The sequence below is a fragment of the Lasioglossum baleicum genome, chromosome 1 (assembly GCF_051020765.1).
Source record: "Lasioglossum baleicum chromosome 1, iyLasBale1, whole genome shotgun sequence".
Lineage (NCBI taxonomy): Eukaryota > Metazoa > Arthropoda > Insecta > Hymenoptera > Halictidae > Lasioglossum > Lasioglossum baleicum.
Genome location: NC_134929.1, coordinates 10784195 through 10799536, shown reverse-complemented (window position 1 = coordinate 10799536; position 15342 = coordinate 10784195). Strand labels below are relative to the sequence as shown.

General features: G+C 40.8%; 1 protein-coding gene across 4 annotated transcripts in view; it reads left to right on the top strand.

The window, feature by feature from the left end:
* LOC143215131 (uncharacterized) overlaps positions 1 to 3351 on the top strand; it is a 113565-nt gene extending 110214 nt beyond the window's left edge. For all 4 annotated transcript variants that reach the window (XM_076436989.1, XM_076436983.1, XM_076436975.1 and 1 more), the window contains one exon: positions 281 to 3351. In XM_076436989.1, the coding sequence (XP_076293104.1) occupies positions 281 to 977 (697 nt within the window). In that variant the 3' untranslated portion in view covers positions 978 to 3351. The remainder of the gene's footprint in view (positions 1 to 280) is intronic.
* Positions 3352 to 15342: the final 11991 nt, after the last annotated feature.

The following is a 15342-nucleotide window of genomic DNA, read 5'->3' as shown; positions in this document are numbered from 1 at the left end:
TACAAAAATGATAAATGAACTACAGATCTTTTTATGCAAAATAAGAATGTTCAAAAATTCATTTTATCCCCTAATGATTTTGTTACATCAAAATCAATATCATGTACAATGTTCTTAAATTTTTCCAATCTTTTACCGTTTTATATTTCACCCATAAAGATCCGCAGAGTAGCGATAACAAATCGCGAATTTCCCATAAGCAACACGATATTCGACCTTGCCACGTCCTTCGAGCATTTCCCCGGGAATGACGATTAACGCTGACCTTGAAATATTGCAGTAAACAGACGGCGAAACTAGTGCTGACGGAGGTGCCTCGCGAGCAGGTGAAGGTGGACTTGGGACCGGTGTATCCGTTCCCGAGAATGGTGACCATGTCTCTGAACCGGAAGCCGTCGGTAGCGAAGAAGCCAGCGGCCAGTCCCGCGATCATCAAACCGTCGTTGCCGAAACTGCCGAAACTACCGAAACATCCGCACCTGTCGTCGCTTCCAAAGCATCCTTTCGTCGCTCTGACGAAGCTGGACGAGCCCGAGTACGACAGGGACTCTGTGGTGATCAAGAACAGCCTGTACGAGGTTGAGTTCCGCAAGAGCTGTACAGACCTTAACTCGAGCACCTCATCTTTGGAGAGCCACTACGATGTGCCGAGGAGGTTCCTATCGAAATCCGAGACGCAGATCCCGGAAATCTGCGAGGTGGAGTTCAGAAAGCCCAGGGAAGTGATTTACGACACTCCTAGAAGACGCCACCAAGAGAGACCGAAGTCCAGCGTCTACGAGGACACGCTCTCCAGGAAGAGAAAGAGTGGGTGCATCGGCGAGAAACAACCGTTGTATCATTATTACTCGTCTCCCACGTGCGCGGAACCTCACTATGCCACTGTAAAACCGATATACAACGGACTCTATCACAGCAGAGAGATACTGCCGAATTCCGGGAGCACAGCCTCCATGAAGAACGCGTACGCGTTTTAAATCGGCCGCCATTCCCGAGACAAATGAACGGAACGACAACCCGGGGAACGAACGTGTTCTAGCAATTTCCCTGGGTACGTTGTAACCCGTGAATCGAGCGTGCCAGATTTTATATACGATTTTAGAGTCGAGCCGAGTACTTCGGTTCAAATTGACACGATTGACACGCGCGCGATTCTGGTCGTTTTTAGCTGGGAACGCTCGGGGGGCTGACGATAGCGCAAACATTGCTATCCATCGTAACGCATTTGCCGATTGTTTTAGTTGTTCGTAGGACGCGCATCCTGGTTCAGGAAATTCATTTTTACGGATCGCGACGTATGCATTTTGAACCGAATGTTTTTTTCAAGCTAGATTGTAGGATAAATGTTCGCTTCTCCGATTAGTCTGCGAATCGAATGGATCAAAGTTACGGATTGTGTTCGGGCGCGTGAAATCAATTCTCGTTCGATCAGACCGCGAGGCATCTCGGTGCGTTTCCCGAGAAACGCTCGCGAGATTGCCGAAAGCGAGAACTCGGTTCTTTCTTCCATAAGAGAAAGAAACACGCCGCGGTTTTCCCGCGGAGAGAACTCTCTCGAGCATGGATTTAGGAGAGAAATAAAAAGCACGCGACTCCGTCTTTGGGGCGTTTTCCGGCGGAAACGTTCTCCCGAAAGACCCGTTCGTACCAGCACGATTCAGATTTTAGAACCGAGAGAGACATAGACTGGCAGAGGGAACGTGTCCCGTTCGTTTTTCCAGGAGAAAACGATTGTAGAGGACACACGCACACGCTCTGCCAGATTCGCCCGAACGATCCGTATTGCTCGTATATATTTCTTGCACGAAATATTTACAGAGAACTCGAACATGGCGTTTTATACTTTGTGATCTTGCGACGTATCAGTATTACGTATCCGAGTGAAACAGAGTGTTGGGTTTCTATCGTAGACATAGATTAGGCTAGGGGACTGCAGACGCAAAAAATTTGTACAAAATTATTTACGAACGAATATCTTTAAAACCCAATGCTGTACTATTTTTAAAAATTTTTAATAAAACGTTACTTGTAACTGATAGATACACTAGCTTTCATCGATACCGTAAATCAATCCCGTTCCGAATTGTAAGTCATATACATTCGAGATATTTAAAGGATTACATTGGGATAAATCAAAAAATATTTTTATATTGTGTAACATTTTAATTTAGAATTTTATTAGTCTTAATTAATGAAAATTTATTATAAATGTGTTGTTTTTAACCCTTAGCACTCGAATGGTGACTTTGAGGCGCCACTGAAAATTGCTTTAACATTATTCAAAATATTTTGTTTACATGATTAAATATATCGGTATATACTTAATTAATAAATATTTAGGTATAAGGTATGGAAATATTTTTTCCAGGTCGGAAAAGATGTTTCATTTTCGAGTTAAAATAACTCCGAGTGCAAAGGGTTAACTAATAAATATAATCGCTCGTCCTGAATGCTGTCTATTCAGTATAAAATTAGTTAAAAGGTCAAATATAATCAATAAAAATTCGATGAGTGAAATCAATAAATTGATTTTCATCCTTAGCAGTCAAGTGGTAATTCTGAGGCGCCAATAACAACTACTGTACCATTATTCTAATCAATTACTAAACATTTAGGTATTGCATAAGGTGTTAAGTGGCCCCTACATGATCAATAATATTGTCAATATTAGCGAAGGACCATATTATATAAAATTATATTTTCTGTTAATATTGAAGAACCGTTTGAACGTCTAGGAGGTTTATTGTCAATATTTCTTTCAATATCAGTTGCTTGTGAGTACGTGACGGCGCAACGTGAGGACGACGGCGAACTTCTCTGCTCCGTGAATCTACAATTGGGTGAAACGAACAAATTTTCTATGACAGCGTTGTTAGACTCTGGTAGCCTTGTAAGTTTTGTTAAAGAAAATTTTGTATCGAAAGATATTCCTAGAATTACACTATGGAATTAAATTATGGTTCGACATTTTGACACTAGGTCCGGTGCATACTAGGTCTCTCAATGTTATAGAAAGTCTTTAGTTTGCAGGGGTAGCTTCGCTCATAACAGTGTCTTTTTTTTGGATGTTGGTCCCAACTAGCTCTAATAAAGTTTGAAAGCCTTCTTCGTCCATCCGAAGAAAATTTTTGTGTGTAAAGCGGCTTGTCAGCTTGTACCACTCTTTGGACCAGCATTTATTTCTCTTTCTCTTTGATTTTTTTGTTCGCACAGTGAAAGAGTCAACGCTAGAAAACCCAAATTCGAACTGGGAAACATTTCGAAATGCACAACAAAAACACCACTGAAACAGATCCGACCAAGCAGCACGAATATTTTTGCCAGAATGAGTATTGGTGAGAATATTGATGCGTGTTTATATCAGGCATGGGCAGAGATAGCACCTGTGCTAGGGATTCTCAAGGAATAGCCGTGGAATACCCCCACTTCTCCCGGCCGCGCGTCTCAATCCCCTTGGCGGCTGTGGTTGCTCCGAGCACTATGGCCGCCACGGGGAGCGAGACGCGTGGCCGGGAAAAGTGGGGGTATTCCTTGAGAATCCCTAGCACGCGTGCTACTTCTGGCCGTGCCTGGTTTATATTGCAATATATTATTTATACTTCAATATAGAGCGTCAATATTGACGCGAATATTGACAATATTATAGATCGTGTAGGGGCCACTTTATACCAATTTCATATCCGTAAAATTTTAACAAATCCTGGGGAATGGAAATATTCTAGGTTAGAAGAGATGTTTCATTTTCGAGTTAATACAGCTCCGAGTGCAAAGGGTTAAAAATACATATACATCAATGCACGCAGTGATTCGGAAGCACGTTTTACTTTGTTAACTGGAAAGCAAGAGCCTCCCCCGTATTTTACAAGCTCGAAGTACCGTGAACGCATAAAAATTCGCAGTTTATTCGTGACGCGTGTAGACAGCGGGGAATTGAAATCGGCGTCGATTAAAAAGTTTGTAAATTAAACCGGCTAGAACAGCCCCCGCGATGCCATTTCCATAAATGAAATTCACCGGTGGGAAAAGCGATACAGCTCTCGTTGGGAGAGCGAATTGATTTTTTTCCAATTAATTTGGCCGGCGGCACGCGGCGAAGGTTTCATTTCGACAGATTGGCGCGGCCGCGAAGATGGCGGTCGGGATTACCATAAAGAGAAGGCAGGGAATATCGCAAATCCCGGCAGCTGCGGCGAGGATCGTGAGAAAGAGGCGATAGCGGCGAGGTCGATTGAATCGTTGGACGTTCGATCCGGCCGCTTCGAGAGAAATTCTCTCGGATGGTAGTCGGGGATACGGGTTTGCGGGGCCAGGAACAGGAAACCTGCTGCAGGACTGAAGGAAATAAAATGCGAAACAAAGTGACTTGAAGATTCAAACTGCAACGCAATTTTACGTAAAGAATGTTAAGAGAGTCTCGAAATGTCCGTCGGAGCTGACACAACTGTACAGAGAATCTCACGAGATGCCTTCGGGCAGCACGGGAGAGGGCTTGATTCATGGTCTTTGAAGTTTTTTGATTTTTCTTCGCGCGGTCTGGCATTACGCAAGTCAGCCGACAGTTTCTAACTGGAATTTTCGAGTTTTCTTAGGGTTAGGTCACCGACCGGCCTTATCCTCGTTAGGCCGCGCCGTGAGAGACGTTAACAGCGAAGAAGATCCCGGTGACGTTATCACGTTATGACGTTATGAAAGTAAATGCGGTGTCGGGCCCGCGGGACCATCACACTGATATCTTTGCGTTGGTTTTCCATACATACACGTGTGCTATAGGTGGACGAGAACGTGCGTGGATGGTGACGCAGGAGCTCGTGCGCGCTACGGGACACTGTGTGACGTGGGTGCGAAGCGTGGGTTGTAATGGCGGCCATTAGCGCACCGTTGGATGCACCGAGCGTACCTATCTGGACACATGCATAGTTCGCACTCCCGGACTCCCGTTTCGCGTTCGTGGGTGTCGTGTCAAGGGCGCGGACAGTCGAGGCCAACCGTGCTGCATAAATCCTTTTTAAGGAAGCTGTCTAAGCGACGCGCCGCCGCGGTACACCCACAAACGCGCCGTTACAACCCCATCGTCTTGAAACTGCGCTAACTCAAAGATGCATTGCGCACTAAACCCCCACTTTCACCTCAACCTTCGCGTAACCATAGACAACGGATCTTTATGCAAAATACACATTTTCTACCTGAATTGCAACAAACCGAAGTGGAACAGGAATTTCTTTTCTTTGTTAATATGTTTAGTAGGTTGAAAATAATGCCACAGTATTTGTAAATTCTTCTAATGCTTTTACCGTTTGAAATTACACCTACTCACTTTTCTCATAAATGCGTAAAAATCCGCTGTCTATTGATTCGACACCCATATATTTAATAATATAAACAATATTGTAAATGAAGGCACAGCGATTTTTAGTGGCGACTCTGAATCACCTCACGACTCACACTGGTCGATTTACTCGAAAACGTGCCCAAAAATCGAATAAATGAACTTTCAAATCGAGAGTTTTGGATCCTTGGGTTGGTTGTACTTATGTTTGGGCTGTTTTATGGTTATTGAAAAAAGTGTCTGGCCCTTCTACCAGACCGAGAAATTCAGTATGAAAGTGACATTTTCTTTGAGAGCGCAGCTATGTACGTACTGCGAATTATCGCGTCAGCGAACTAAAATAAAACGGCAGCAAAATAAAACGCATTTTGTAAATTGCCGTTACAGGCCCAGATAAAAAAGTTGACGAAACATCATTTTTAAAAATTTTGTATAATTCCTACCAATTGCAATCGTAATCAATTTTTGTTTACCTATTCTCTAGCGAACTAGCCGGTCTAACAACTTAAAACAATTCAAGTTCTTTGGACGAATTTCTAAAAAGTTATGCGTTTTTTAAGGGTGTGCACTTATTATTGCCGCTGACTGTATACATAATTGATTATTAAACTGTATTCTTTAAAATGTAACCATTGAATTTTATTTTTAAATCGGGCACGAACTTATGTGCAATCATCTAATATTTTAAAATTATTCTGATGTTTTCAATACGTAAAATCCGCTGTCTATTTATCTATTATATTTCTTAATGAAGCGTCGTCGCGTCGCCCCGGAGCAGAGTGACTTAACAAAAATAAAATGGTGGTTGTAGACGAAAGTTGCGGTGCGGCGTGAAGGACGATTTTCACGGGAAGAGGAAAGGGACAGTTTTCGGGAGGTCAACGTCCTCCGGATGGTTCAACGGTAACGACACTCGAGAGACGAGACTGGAAACAGTCCCCACACGTGGCTGACATTGCATTACACAGTTTTCGCGTTACGATGCCGCCGGAACACAGATTTACGAGTACCCCCGCGTATTCGCGTTCCGATATTACCTAGCGCACCCGTTGCGGAAGGGGAGCCCACGTGCACCGCTGCACGAGAAACCACGGAACTGCCCTGCTTTTTCTCTCCGTAAATTCATATCGCGAACTCGCGACGGAAATCCTAACCGGCCAACGGGAACGGAGCGTTAATTAATTCTTTGAAGGAAAATAAAGTTGGCGAATGAAAAAGTTTCTGGAAGAATTCTCTGTTCTTTACGTGGAAGTTCCAGGCGTTTCGAGAAGTACATATTAGGTTGGCAGCTAAGTTCGCGACATCCACATTTTCTCAAACAAAGTCATTTATATATTTTTTTTAAGCACGAGTATTTTATACTCCCTCTGTCCCATAATAATAGAAGCAGTTGATGAATTTAATTTGTCCCATAATAATAGTGGCAAAAGAAAATAAATATAGAACACAACATTTATTATCAAAAAACTAGATTAAATTAAACAATAAATTAGAGATATTACTCCTAATTTTTATTTTGCGTGTTCAGATAGTTTCTCTGGATTTTTCAATAATTTCGTTACTGCATTTTAAACTTGCAGCTAACGTAATTGCATCTTTCTGCAAGTTTTCGTTTTTCTTTTGCTGCATCAAGAACTGGACAATCGCAACTTGATCTTTGCTTGAGAACTGCTTTTTTCATCTTACTTTTACAATGGGTTGATATTCAACTGAAATGAAACAATTCGACCATCGATCAGCGGATGAAATTTAAAAAATAGTTATAATTCGTAATACGATTAGGTTGAAATTAGATAATTGATTATTAGATAAAAATTGAAAGATGTGTCAAAACAAATGACAGATGTCATGAAACATTGATTTTGATTGAAGACCTCGCAATTTTGTGCTACAACATAACTTACAGCTGCATTCTCCAATAATTCCCGTTTAAATATTCACTTGCTACTATTATTATGGGACAGAGGAAGTATCAAATTAATCGAAAAATTCAGAGCTTTCCAATGATATACAATTGAATCAGGTTATAATGATACAATAAAAGACTACTGCTACTACTAATACATTCCAGAAATATCTAGTTTGATTCCGCACGAATTAAGAGGCAATTTTTAACCCTTTCACTACCGCGGACGTGATATCTCACTTCCACGATGTCGGAGAAACGGTGCTATGGACGAGATATCTCGTCGCTATGATTTCATCGTATACACAATGCTATCTCGTGTATCTTTATTACCGATATGAAGTGTTTTCTTTGTAAGTTGAACACAAATAATCGATTTTGAAGACACGTTATCGTTGGTGGAATGTACTTAAAAATGATAAATATTAAATACTCCATATTTGACGCGATTAAAGTTTTTATTGTTCATTTTGTATGGAATGCTAGAAAGCATGGTGAAATCCATAATGTGACGGAACAATTTTTACAGAAATATCTGGTTTCCTTCCGTCGGCCATTTTTTTTTGCAAACTACACATTCTGTAATTGTTGGATGAGATTTTTTTCTCTGGGTTATATAATATTTTTGTATATTAGATCTTCTACATCGATTACGATTATCCCTCTGCATTCCATACAAAATAAGCAATAAAAACTAAAATTGTGTAAAATATGGAGTATTTTATATTTATCGTCTTTAAGCATCTTCCACCAACGATGTCTTAAAAATCGATTACGTGTGAAAAATTTCCAAATAAAACATTTCATATCCATAATGAAGAACACGAGATATCTCGTTCAAAGCATCGTATGTACGACACCATGGTAACGAGATATCTCGTCCATAGCATCGTTTCTTCGATATCGTGGAAGCGAGATATCTCGTCCATTGTAGTGAAAGTTCACACGTGAAAGTTAACACGTGTCCGTGCGGTCCAACAATCCAAAACAAACAACGCGCTATTTCCGCCGTGTCTGGATGGTCTTTTAAATCAGTTTCAATAAGCACGAGCAGCGCTCGCTTCCATGTTTAATGCGCCGCGCTGCGGAAACTTTATTCTTAAATTTTAAATGTTGGATCTAATGTTTATCGCGATGCGCTCCATGTCGAGCCAATAATTCACTAGACTTTATCTCGCTGCCACACTCCGCGACCTTCGTCGTTATTTTCCTCGGGAATTCTCTGTTTTTCGTAAACATCGCAACGCGCGTTTTACTGCCCGCCGTACGTTAATAAAATACCCGTGAAACTCCTCCCGAAACTATGCTTTTTAACGCGGCAACCTGTAGATCTCCGAAACTATTCTTCCGTTCCGTGCGAGCTCCAGACGCGTTATTCCTCGTGAAGTTTTCCGCGATGGAATTACAGCAGAACTAACTCTTGCACTCTACACATAATGGTTTTTTTCGAGATTTCTCACCGGTTACTTTGCGCCCCTTGTTCAGGGTGTATAAAAAGTAATGGTCATACGTCCTGGGGGTGAATGTACATTGTACATCTTAACCCATATGAGGACAACGTTTACAATCGTTTATATCTGTGGTTGCAAGAAGAACGCCACATGTCACAATTTCAAAAAATTGTTTATGCATTAATTAAACTTCATAGTACAGGATGTACGTATTTACTAGAAAAAAAGTAATGAAAATAAATTCGAAAGGCTCAAAAACATAATGCAATTTAACAATTAATAGTGATCAGAACTTTAAACGGCAATATCTCGAAACCGAAACTATGTGACATGTGGCGTTCTTCCTGACAACCACAGATATGAGGACGCCATGACCGACAGAGTTAACCCTTTGCATTCGGAGCTATTTTAACTGGAAAATTAAACTTTTTTCCGATCTAAAATATTTTCATTCCCTGCGATTTTTAAAATTTTATGGATATGAAATTGGTATAATACCTAAATGTTTATTAATTGATTAGATACCGATCAGAGTTGTGCAGAATTACAATTGAATTACTCCAGGAATTATAATTACAAAGTAATTGAATTACATTGTAATTCAGTTATATTGTAATTTATAATTCAGATCTTCATCGAAGTAAATTACAATGTAATTCGTAATTGCAATTAGAGTACAATTATAAAATACTTTGTAATTAAATTACATTAATTATGAATTACGATGTAATTAAGTTAAAATTAAAAGTTAAAGGATAATGAAGTAATAAGTAAGAAGAGGTTGAAAAATCCATGTGAAGGTTTCAAACAGTGCAAATGAATAATACGATTAATAAGACAAGAATAATCTAACACTATCTATAAAATCTTCTAATCTTCTTATTGTTTTAAATTTCACCTCCTCGCCCTTGTCATGAATGCATAAAATCCGCTGTCTAATTATAAATATCAACGAAATTCCAAATAATTGTAAAATAAATCGTAGAGCGAGGGGTTAAGAAAAAGTATTCTATCCACGGAGCACCTCTCGAATAGAACTTATCGGCTGCCATCAAGGATCCGCGTTTCGTTCGAACAAGTTCGCAGCGAGAAATCGCAAAGCTCGAGATCGGGAGTAAGTTTAATCCCGCGAACGAGGAGTACGGAAACAATACATATAACGAATCGCAGGAACTTCAAACGATTGCTATGCTGCATTTAAACCGCCCTCACATTGTCTCGGGTGAAAGGTCGAAGTTGCTGTAGCCTGGAGAGCGGAGCGAAAGCTCTTCTCTCCGAGAGATCCGAATTCTCCGAGGGTCTGCAGCTTTCGGTTGTCCTTCGCACATCGTTGGAGCTGTAGTTCCGAAGTAACGAACGCCGTCGCATCCAGCGCGAGTGAACGTTTCAACGATGCTCGTAAATTGCATTGAATCGATGCGGTCGATCGGGGCATGCATCACCGATAATGTTCCCGACGCGACGCAACGCCTCGCGTGCGGGAGAAAACCTGCAATCGGAATCAAACTATAATAAACCACGCGACGCAATGCTCCCAGAAGATAAGAGAACGAACGGGTATTGAATTAAGCTACAGTGGGTGTGCAAAGTGTTCGTACACCTTTTAAAAGCAAATAGCATTTTCAAAATTGAACCCGACAGCTTGAGTTGTTTTTTGTGAGACGTTAGAAGGATTACTTTACGAGATAACCTAATCTAATATACATGTAAAGTAGAAAAGTATGTCTGTATGTTCCAACCGATTACCGAGCAGAGCCGCTAGATGGTGGCACGGATACAAGTATATTGATTAAAAAAGACAAAAATCGCTAACATAGAGAAAATAACTCGGAAAATTACGTGTAAGCGAGATTTTTTTTATCGAAATTACCCACTGTGCGTCGCCCGCCAGGGCAATCCGCTCGGAGGGCCTGTTGCGAGGGTGGTCCGAGGCACGCCACGAGCAGATTGTGTGCAAATAATTTTTTTTAATGTTATTTATCGCAATCGCAAAAGGAAAAAAAATTCTATAAAAAAAAAAATTAAACCGACTTCGAAAAAACGCACTAAAAAGAAACGCACGAAAATCCTTAAATTCTTCTAAATACATGCTTTTTCACATATTAATGTATCTTCTCTTCCCACCTACTGATTTCCAAGCCCACCATATTCCAATGAAATCATAATCAGCAACATTTGTCATTTGGAAAATTTTTAATTTTTGCGCCGCCTCCGAGAAGATTGTATTGTATTTAAGTTCGTATGTATTCGCATAAATTAAATGGAAATTATTTTATACTTTTTAGTGCGTTTTTTCGAAGTCGGTTTAATTTTTTTTATAAAATTTTTTTATTTCACACTTTTTATATGAAATATAATTGACAGAAAATAAAGATTTTTACATCTTACAATGCCGATAGCTTTTTCTATGCGTCAACCGATTTCAATGAAACTTCGTATCTTTGTAACTTACTTAGATTTACAAAATGTATATTTGAAATTTTCATTGCAGGCACAGACAAGCAATTAAAAAATCGCGACGTTCACTTTTTCCTTCGGCATTGCGACCAACAACAATTAACAAAAATTATTTGTTTGACGTAGCGTAACAATAAAATTCTACTTTCTTGTTATCGATATTTGAAAGTGTCCTAGAATATCAATTTTCTTTCTCTTGTAGGAAAAGAGCTTAGCATCAAAGGGGATGCAACTCGTGGGACGACTCGATCCGTATCTCGCTGCGCATTTCTATGGTTTCCTTCACACAAATGTCCCGACGCGTTCAGGCTCGAACGCGGCGCACGCGACCTCTCGGCGTGTAATTAAAATAAATCTGTTTCTCGCGATCGATGGAACGTAATGCAGTAGGCTCGCGTGCCTGTCGAGAGCGATCACAGGTTGAAGGGGCCAGGCAAAGGGCTGCGTTTTAATATAATCGAGTGGACCAGTAGATGTGCGAGCACGATGGAAATTCGCGTGCGGTGATCGTGCTCGCGCGTATCTCCGCGAAAAAGAAAGCCGACGGAACAAGGGATGGCGTAATTTTCCAGGCTGATGGCGCAGAAAATTGCTGCACCGCGGCCCCCGTTCGTGATTGTCCAATAACAACGATTTTTTCATGCTCCTCGCCCTCCTGGAAAATTCCATCGCCGACATCGTATTCAATTCGCCGAACGTTTTGTCTTGGAGTCTCACAGCGTTCGCCGAAAAGCTGCTTCGCCGAGGAAAGAGCTACTTCACGAAGCGCGATAATGGCCGGCGCGAGTGCCGAACCTCGTTTCTTCGCGTTCGGGAACAAAAGAGATTTCGCCCGCTGCGTCCCTTTTCGGAAAGTAATTAGCGGGCTCTCCGCTCGAGAAGGAGTTCCACTCCGAGCAGATTGCGCCGACCGGAAATCGTGACTTTAGGAAGAGATTGATCGAATTTCTCTGAATAATCACGATCATTCTTCCCCTCTGGAGATCTACAAAGCATCGAAGATTCGCCGCGGTTCGTCGGAAAATTAATTTCGCGATTATCCAGCTCGCCCGGATGATCCGTCGGTGCGATGGCTGGAAAAAGCTTTCGAAGCGCCCAGTTAACTCGGAGTACACCGTCGACCACAATTTTCTGTCTGCGGAAAATCTTCCATTCTTCCCCTCGTGAATTATGACGATCGTTCCAAAATAGTCGCAATTCCGGAAGACATCGAATCGGAGCTGGGAACCAGGAAGTCCCATCCACCGCAAATTAATGGGATCATCGGCCAATTTTCTGAACGTCTCTCCCATCCGTTCGGAAAGATTTGTAATTTCGGAAGAAATCAGATGTCTGTTAGCGGTAAACGATTTAAAGGGGAATAAATTGGATCGGAATGTTCGCAACCAGAGCGGGCCGTCGCGGTTTAAAGATTAACAAACGCTCGCCTACATGACCAACGCTACACAAAGCAATCCCGAGAGTCTGTCCCGTTTCTGTGGCGAGGGTAGTGTACAAGAGACGAGCAACGTCACCGGAAAACGTATGCCGCGAGCATGGCCGCTCTAGGGGCGGGCATTTGTCCGGGACGCCAAAATTTAGGGGCGCCATTTTGGCTGTAAGTGTGAGAAAAATATTGATGTGTTAAATACCCAATTAATAGAAAATTTGCTTTTATTAAAATAAATGATTTATTAAAATGTGAATATAATGATTAGATATTTTTATTGAAAATAAAAAATATATATATTCTTAAGGGGTGGCAATTTGTCTTTTTGTCCGGGGCGACGTAACCGCTAGAGCGGGCGCTGCCGCGAGTGTTTTTATCGAATTCCAGCCTACGCCGCGGAAAAACCAATTTTTCTGACTGGTAATTTCGCGGAGAGCACCTCTCCCCGAGTAACTGATGCAATTCCTATGGAAATGCAGTTGGAAAAACGCTGCGGATTCGGGGAGCACGCGAATAGTCCGGGCACACTACTTACCGAGGGAAATGCGGTTTCGAACGGCGCTGGAAAATCTTTGGCGAAAAATCCACTCGCCAGTCGATCCAGGAGAGAATCGATTCTATCCGAGTGGCTGGCGTGATTCTCCTCGACGTTCGTGCTGGCTCCTAAGGGAACTGCAGCAGGATGACCAGATAAGTCGACAGAACCCCGCTGATCTGCAAAAGGTTCATCTCCGTCATCTATTTCTCTAAAGAACAGCCTCGAGACCGACCTCGATGCATCTTCACGGAATAATAATGGAGGAATTAACAGGCTTCCGACAGCTAAAGAAACTTATACCGAGTAGCTCGAGAACATCTGAAATAATTGAACGGGAGTTCGCGAAGATCAAGGACATTCCTGCCGCTTTCGTGCGACGAGAAGTCATTTGGTTGGGAAAATGAGTTTCTATCAAATTAACGAGAGAAACGAGAATTGAAATTGTTTATCGAGGCGTCTGAGATCGAGCAAACGATTGACACGACGGTACACCTCGGAGCTGCACTTTCGAGGGACAGGCTATGATGGGTTGTTTTGTATCGATCGAACGGGAACTACTGCGACGATATTAATCGAATCGCGAAGTGAAATGTCCCAGGGATTGCCGGCGGTATTCAAAGCTCGCGGTTATTGCGTGTCGTCGCCGGGGGAGACCGTGTCCCGGCCGTGTATCCGGCGCAAAATTGGACGGGCCGAGTGTTGCCGACTATTACGATCCGGTTTGGTCATGCGAACCGAGGAGTATCGAACACCGAATTATACAAGAGCTTGATCGTGCATCTCGCTAACGCGGCTAGTAACATTCGAGCCTCGAACGTCATCGAACGGTACTCGATTCTTCCGTTGGAACTTTAACCCTTAGCACTCCAGTGGTGACTCACAAGGGAAGGACCCCTAATGTCCGACTTTGATTTTGATAATTTTTTGTGAGATGATGGTATATGGATCCCTAATGATGTATGCAAAATATTAGGTGTAGTTACTCAATAGTTTCAAAGATATAAACAATTAAAGTTTCATGCCTGTGAATCGCGCAACCTGTATGTCAACAAGGTATGAAACTTTAATTGTTTATATCTTTAAAACTATTGAGTCACTACACCTAATATTTTGCATACATAATTAGGGATCCACATACGTATATTAGGGATCTCACGAAAAATCTAAATCGAAGTCGGACACTTGGGGTCCTTCCCTTGTCAGAGTCGCCACTAAAATTTGCTGCACCATTATTCGAAATATTGTCTAGATTATTAAATATGTTGATATTATATCTAATCAATAGACTGCGGGAGTTTACGCAAATTTTACATGTAAAAATATGTAAAATATATGCAAATTTAATGCATAATTTATGTAAAATGTATGCAAAAAATACGTGAAATGGTCGCCCTGAATAATTGTGTTAGTAACGCATTCGTTTCATTAAACAGTCGAATATACAAGTATAATATGATATACATATGTAGAGTAGTTGTATAATATTTTTATTACTACTTGTAATTGGCATTACAATACGTGATGATAATTTTTTCTATATTTTCAACAGTCAATTGGTGCCTTTTATCAGATGAAATTAATTTATATGCTGAAAATGTCCTTTCAATATCACAAGATGTGATGGGGGTACATTTATACTTTTTCCAGTATCGTGCTTTTATTTCCTTCGTACCGTCGATATTTTAATTATCATTTAAACTATTATTAAGTTTAGACATTATTTAAAATCCTAGATTTTCCTGAAAAACATATTTATATTTTGCTCTCACTTTTTCTTCACAGCCAATAGGCACATTATCTAGATTTTGAGCAAAATCTATAACTAATTTAATTAAATCTTTTAATGCTAACGTATTCGATTTTAATTTCGTTATCGTAACTGGCAAAGTGGAAAAATTAGCTTCAATAAATGCTAAATCGTCGATAAGATCTTCATTTTTTCTAATATCTCTTGGGCTGCCTTAATACATGCTAAGTACACTTTGTTCTTTGAAGGATTTTACAATCTGGAAATAAAGGAGAACTTGACTATTTGGCACAAAATTAATCATTCAATTAGTCTTAATGAACTTATATATTACCAAATCTATTTACTTACTTCCCTAATAGCATGCACATGTTTTGCACGCACAATATACAAAAAACATGCACTATGCACAACATATGCTGTATGCGAAATATGCAAAATAAAAAGTATATTTTTCATCATGATATATATATTTTTTTAATCATGAC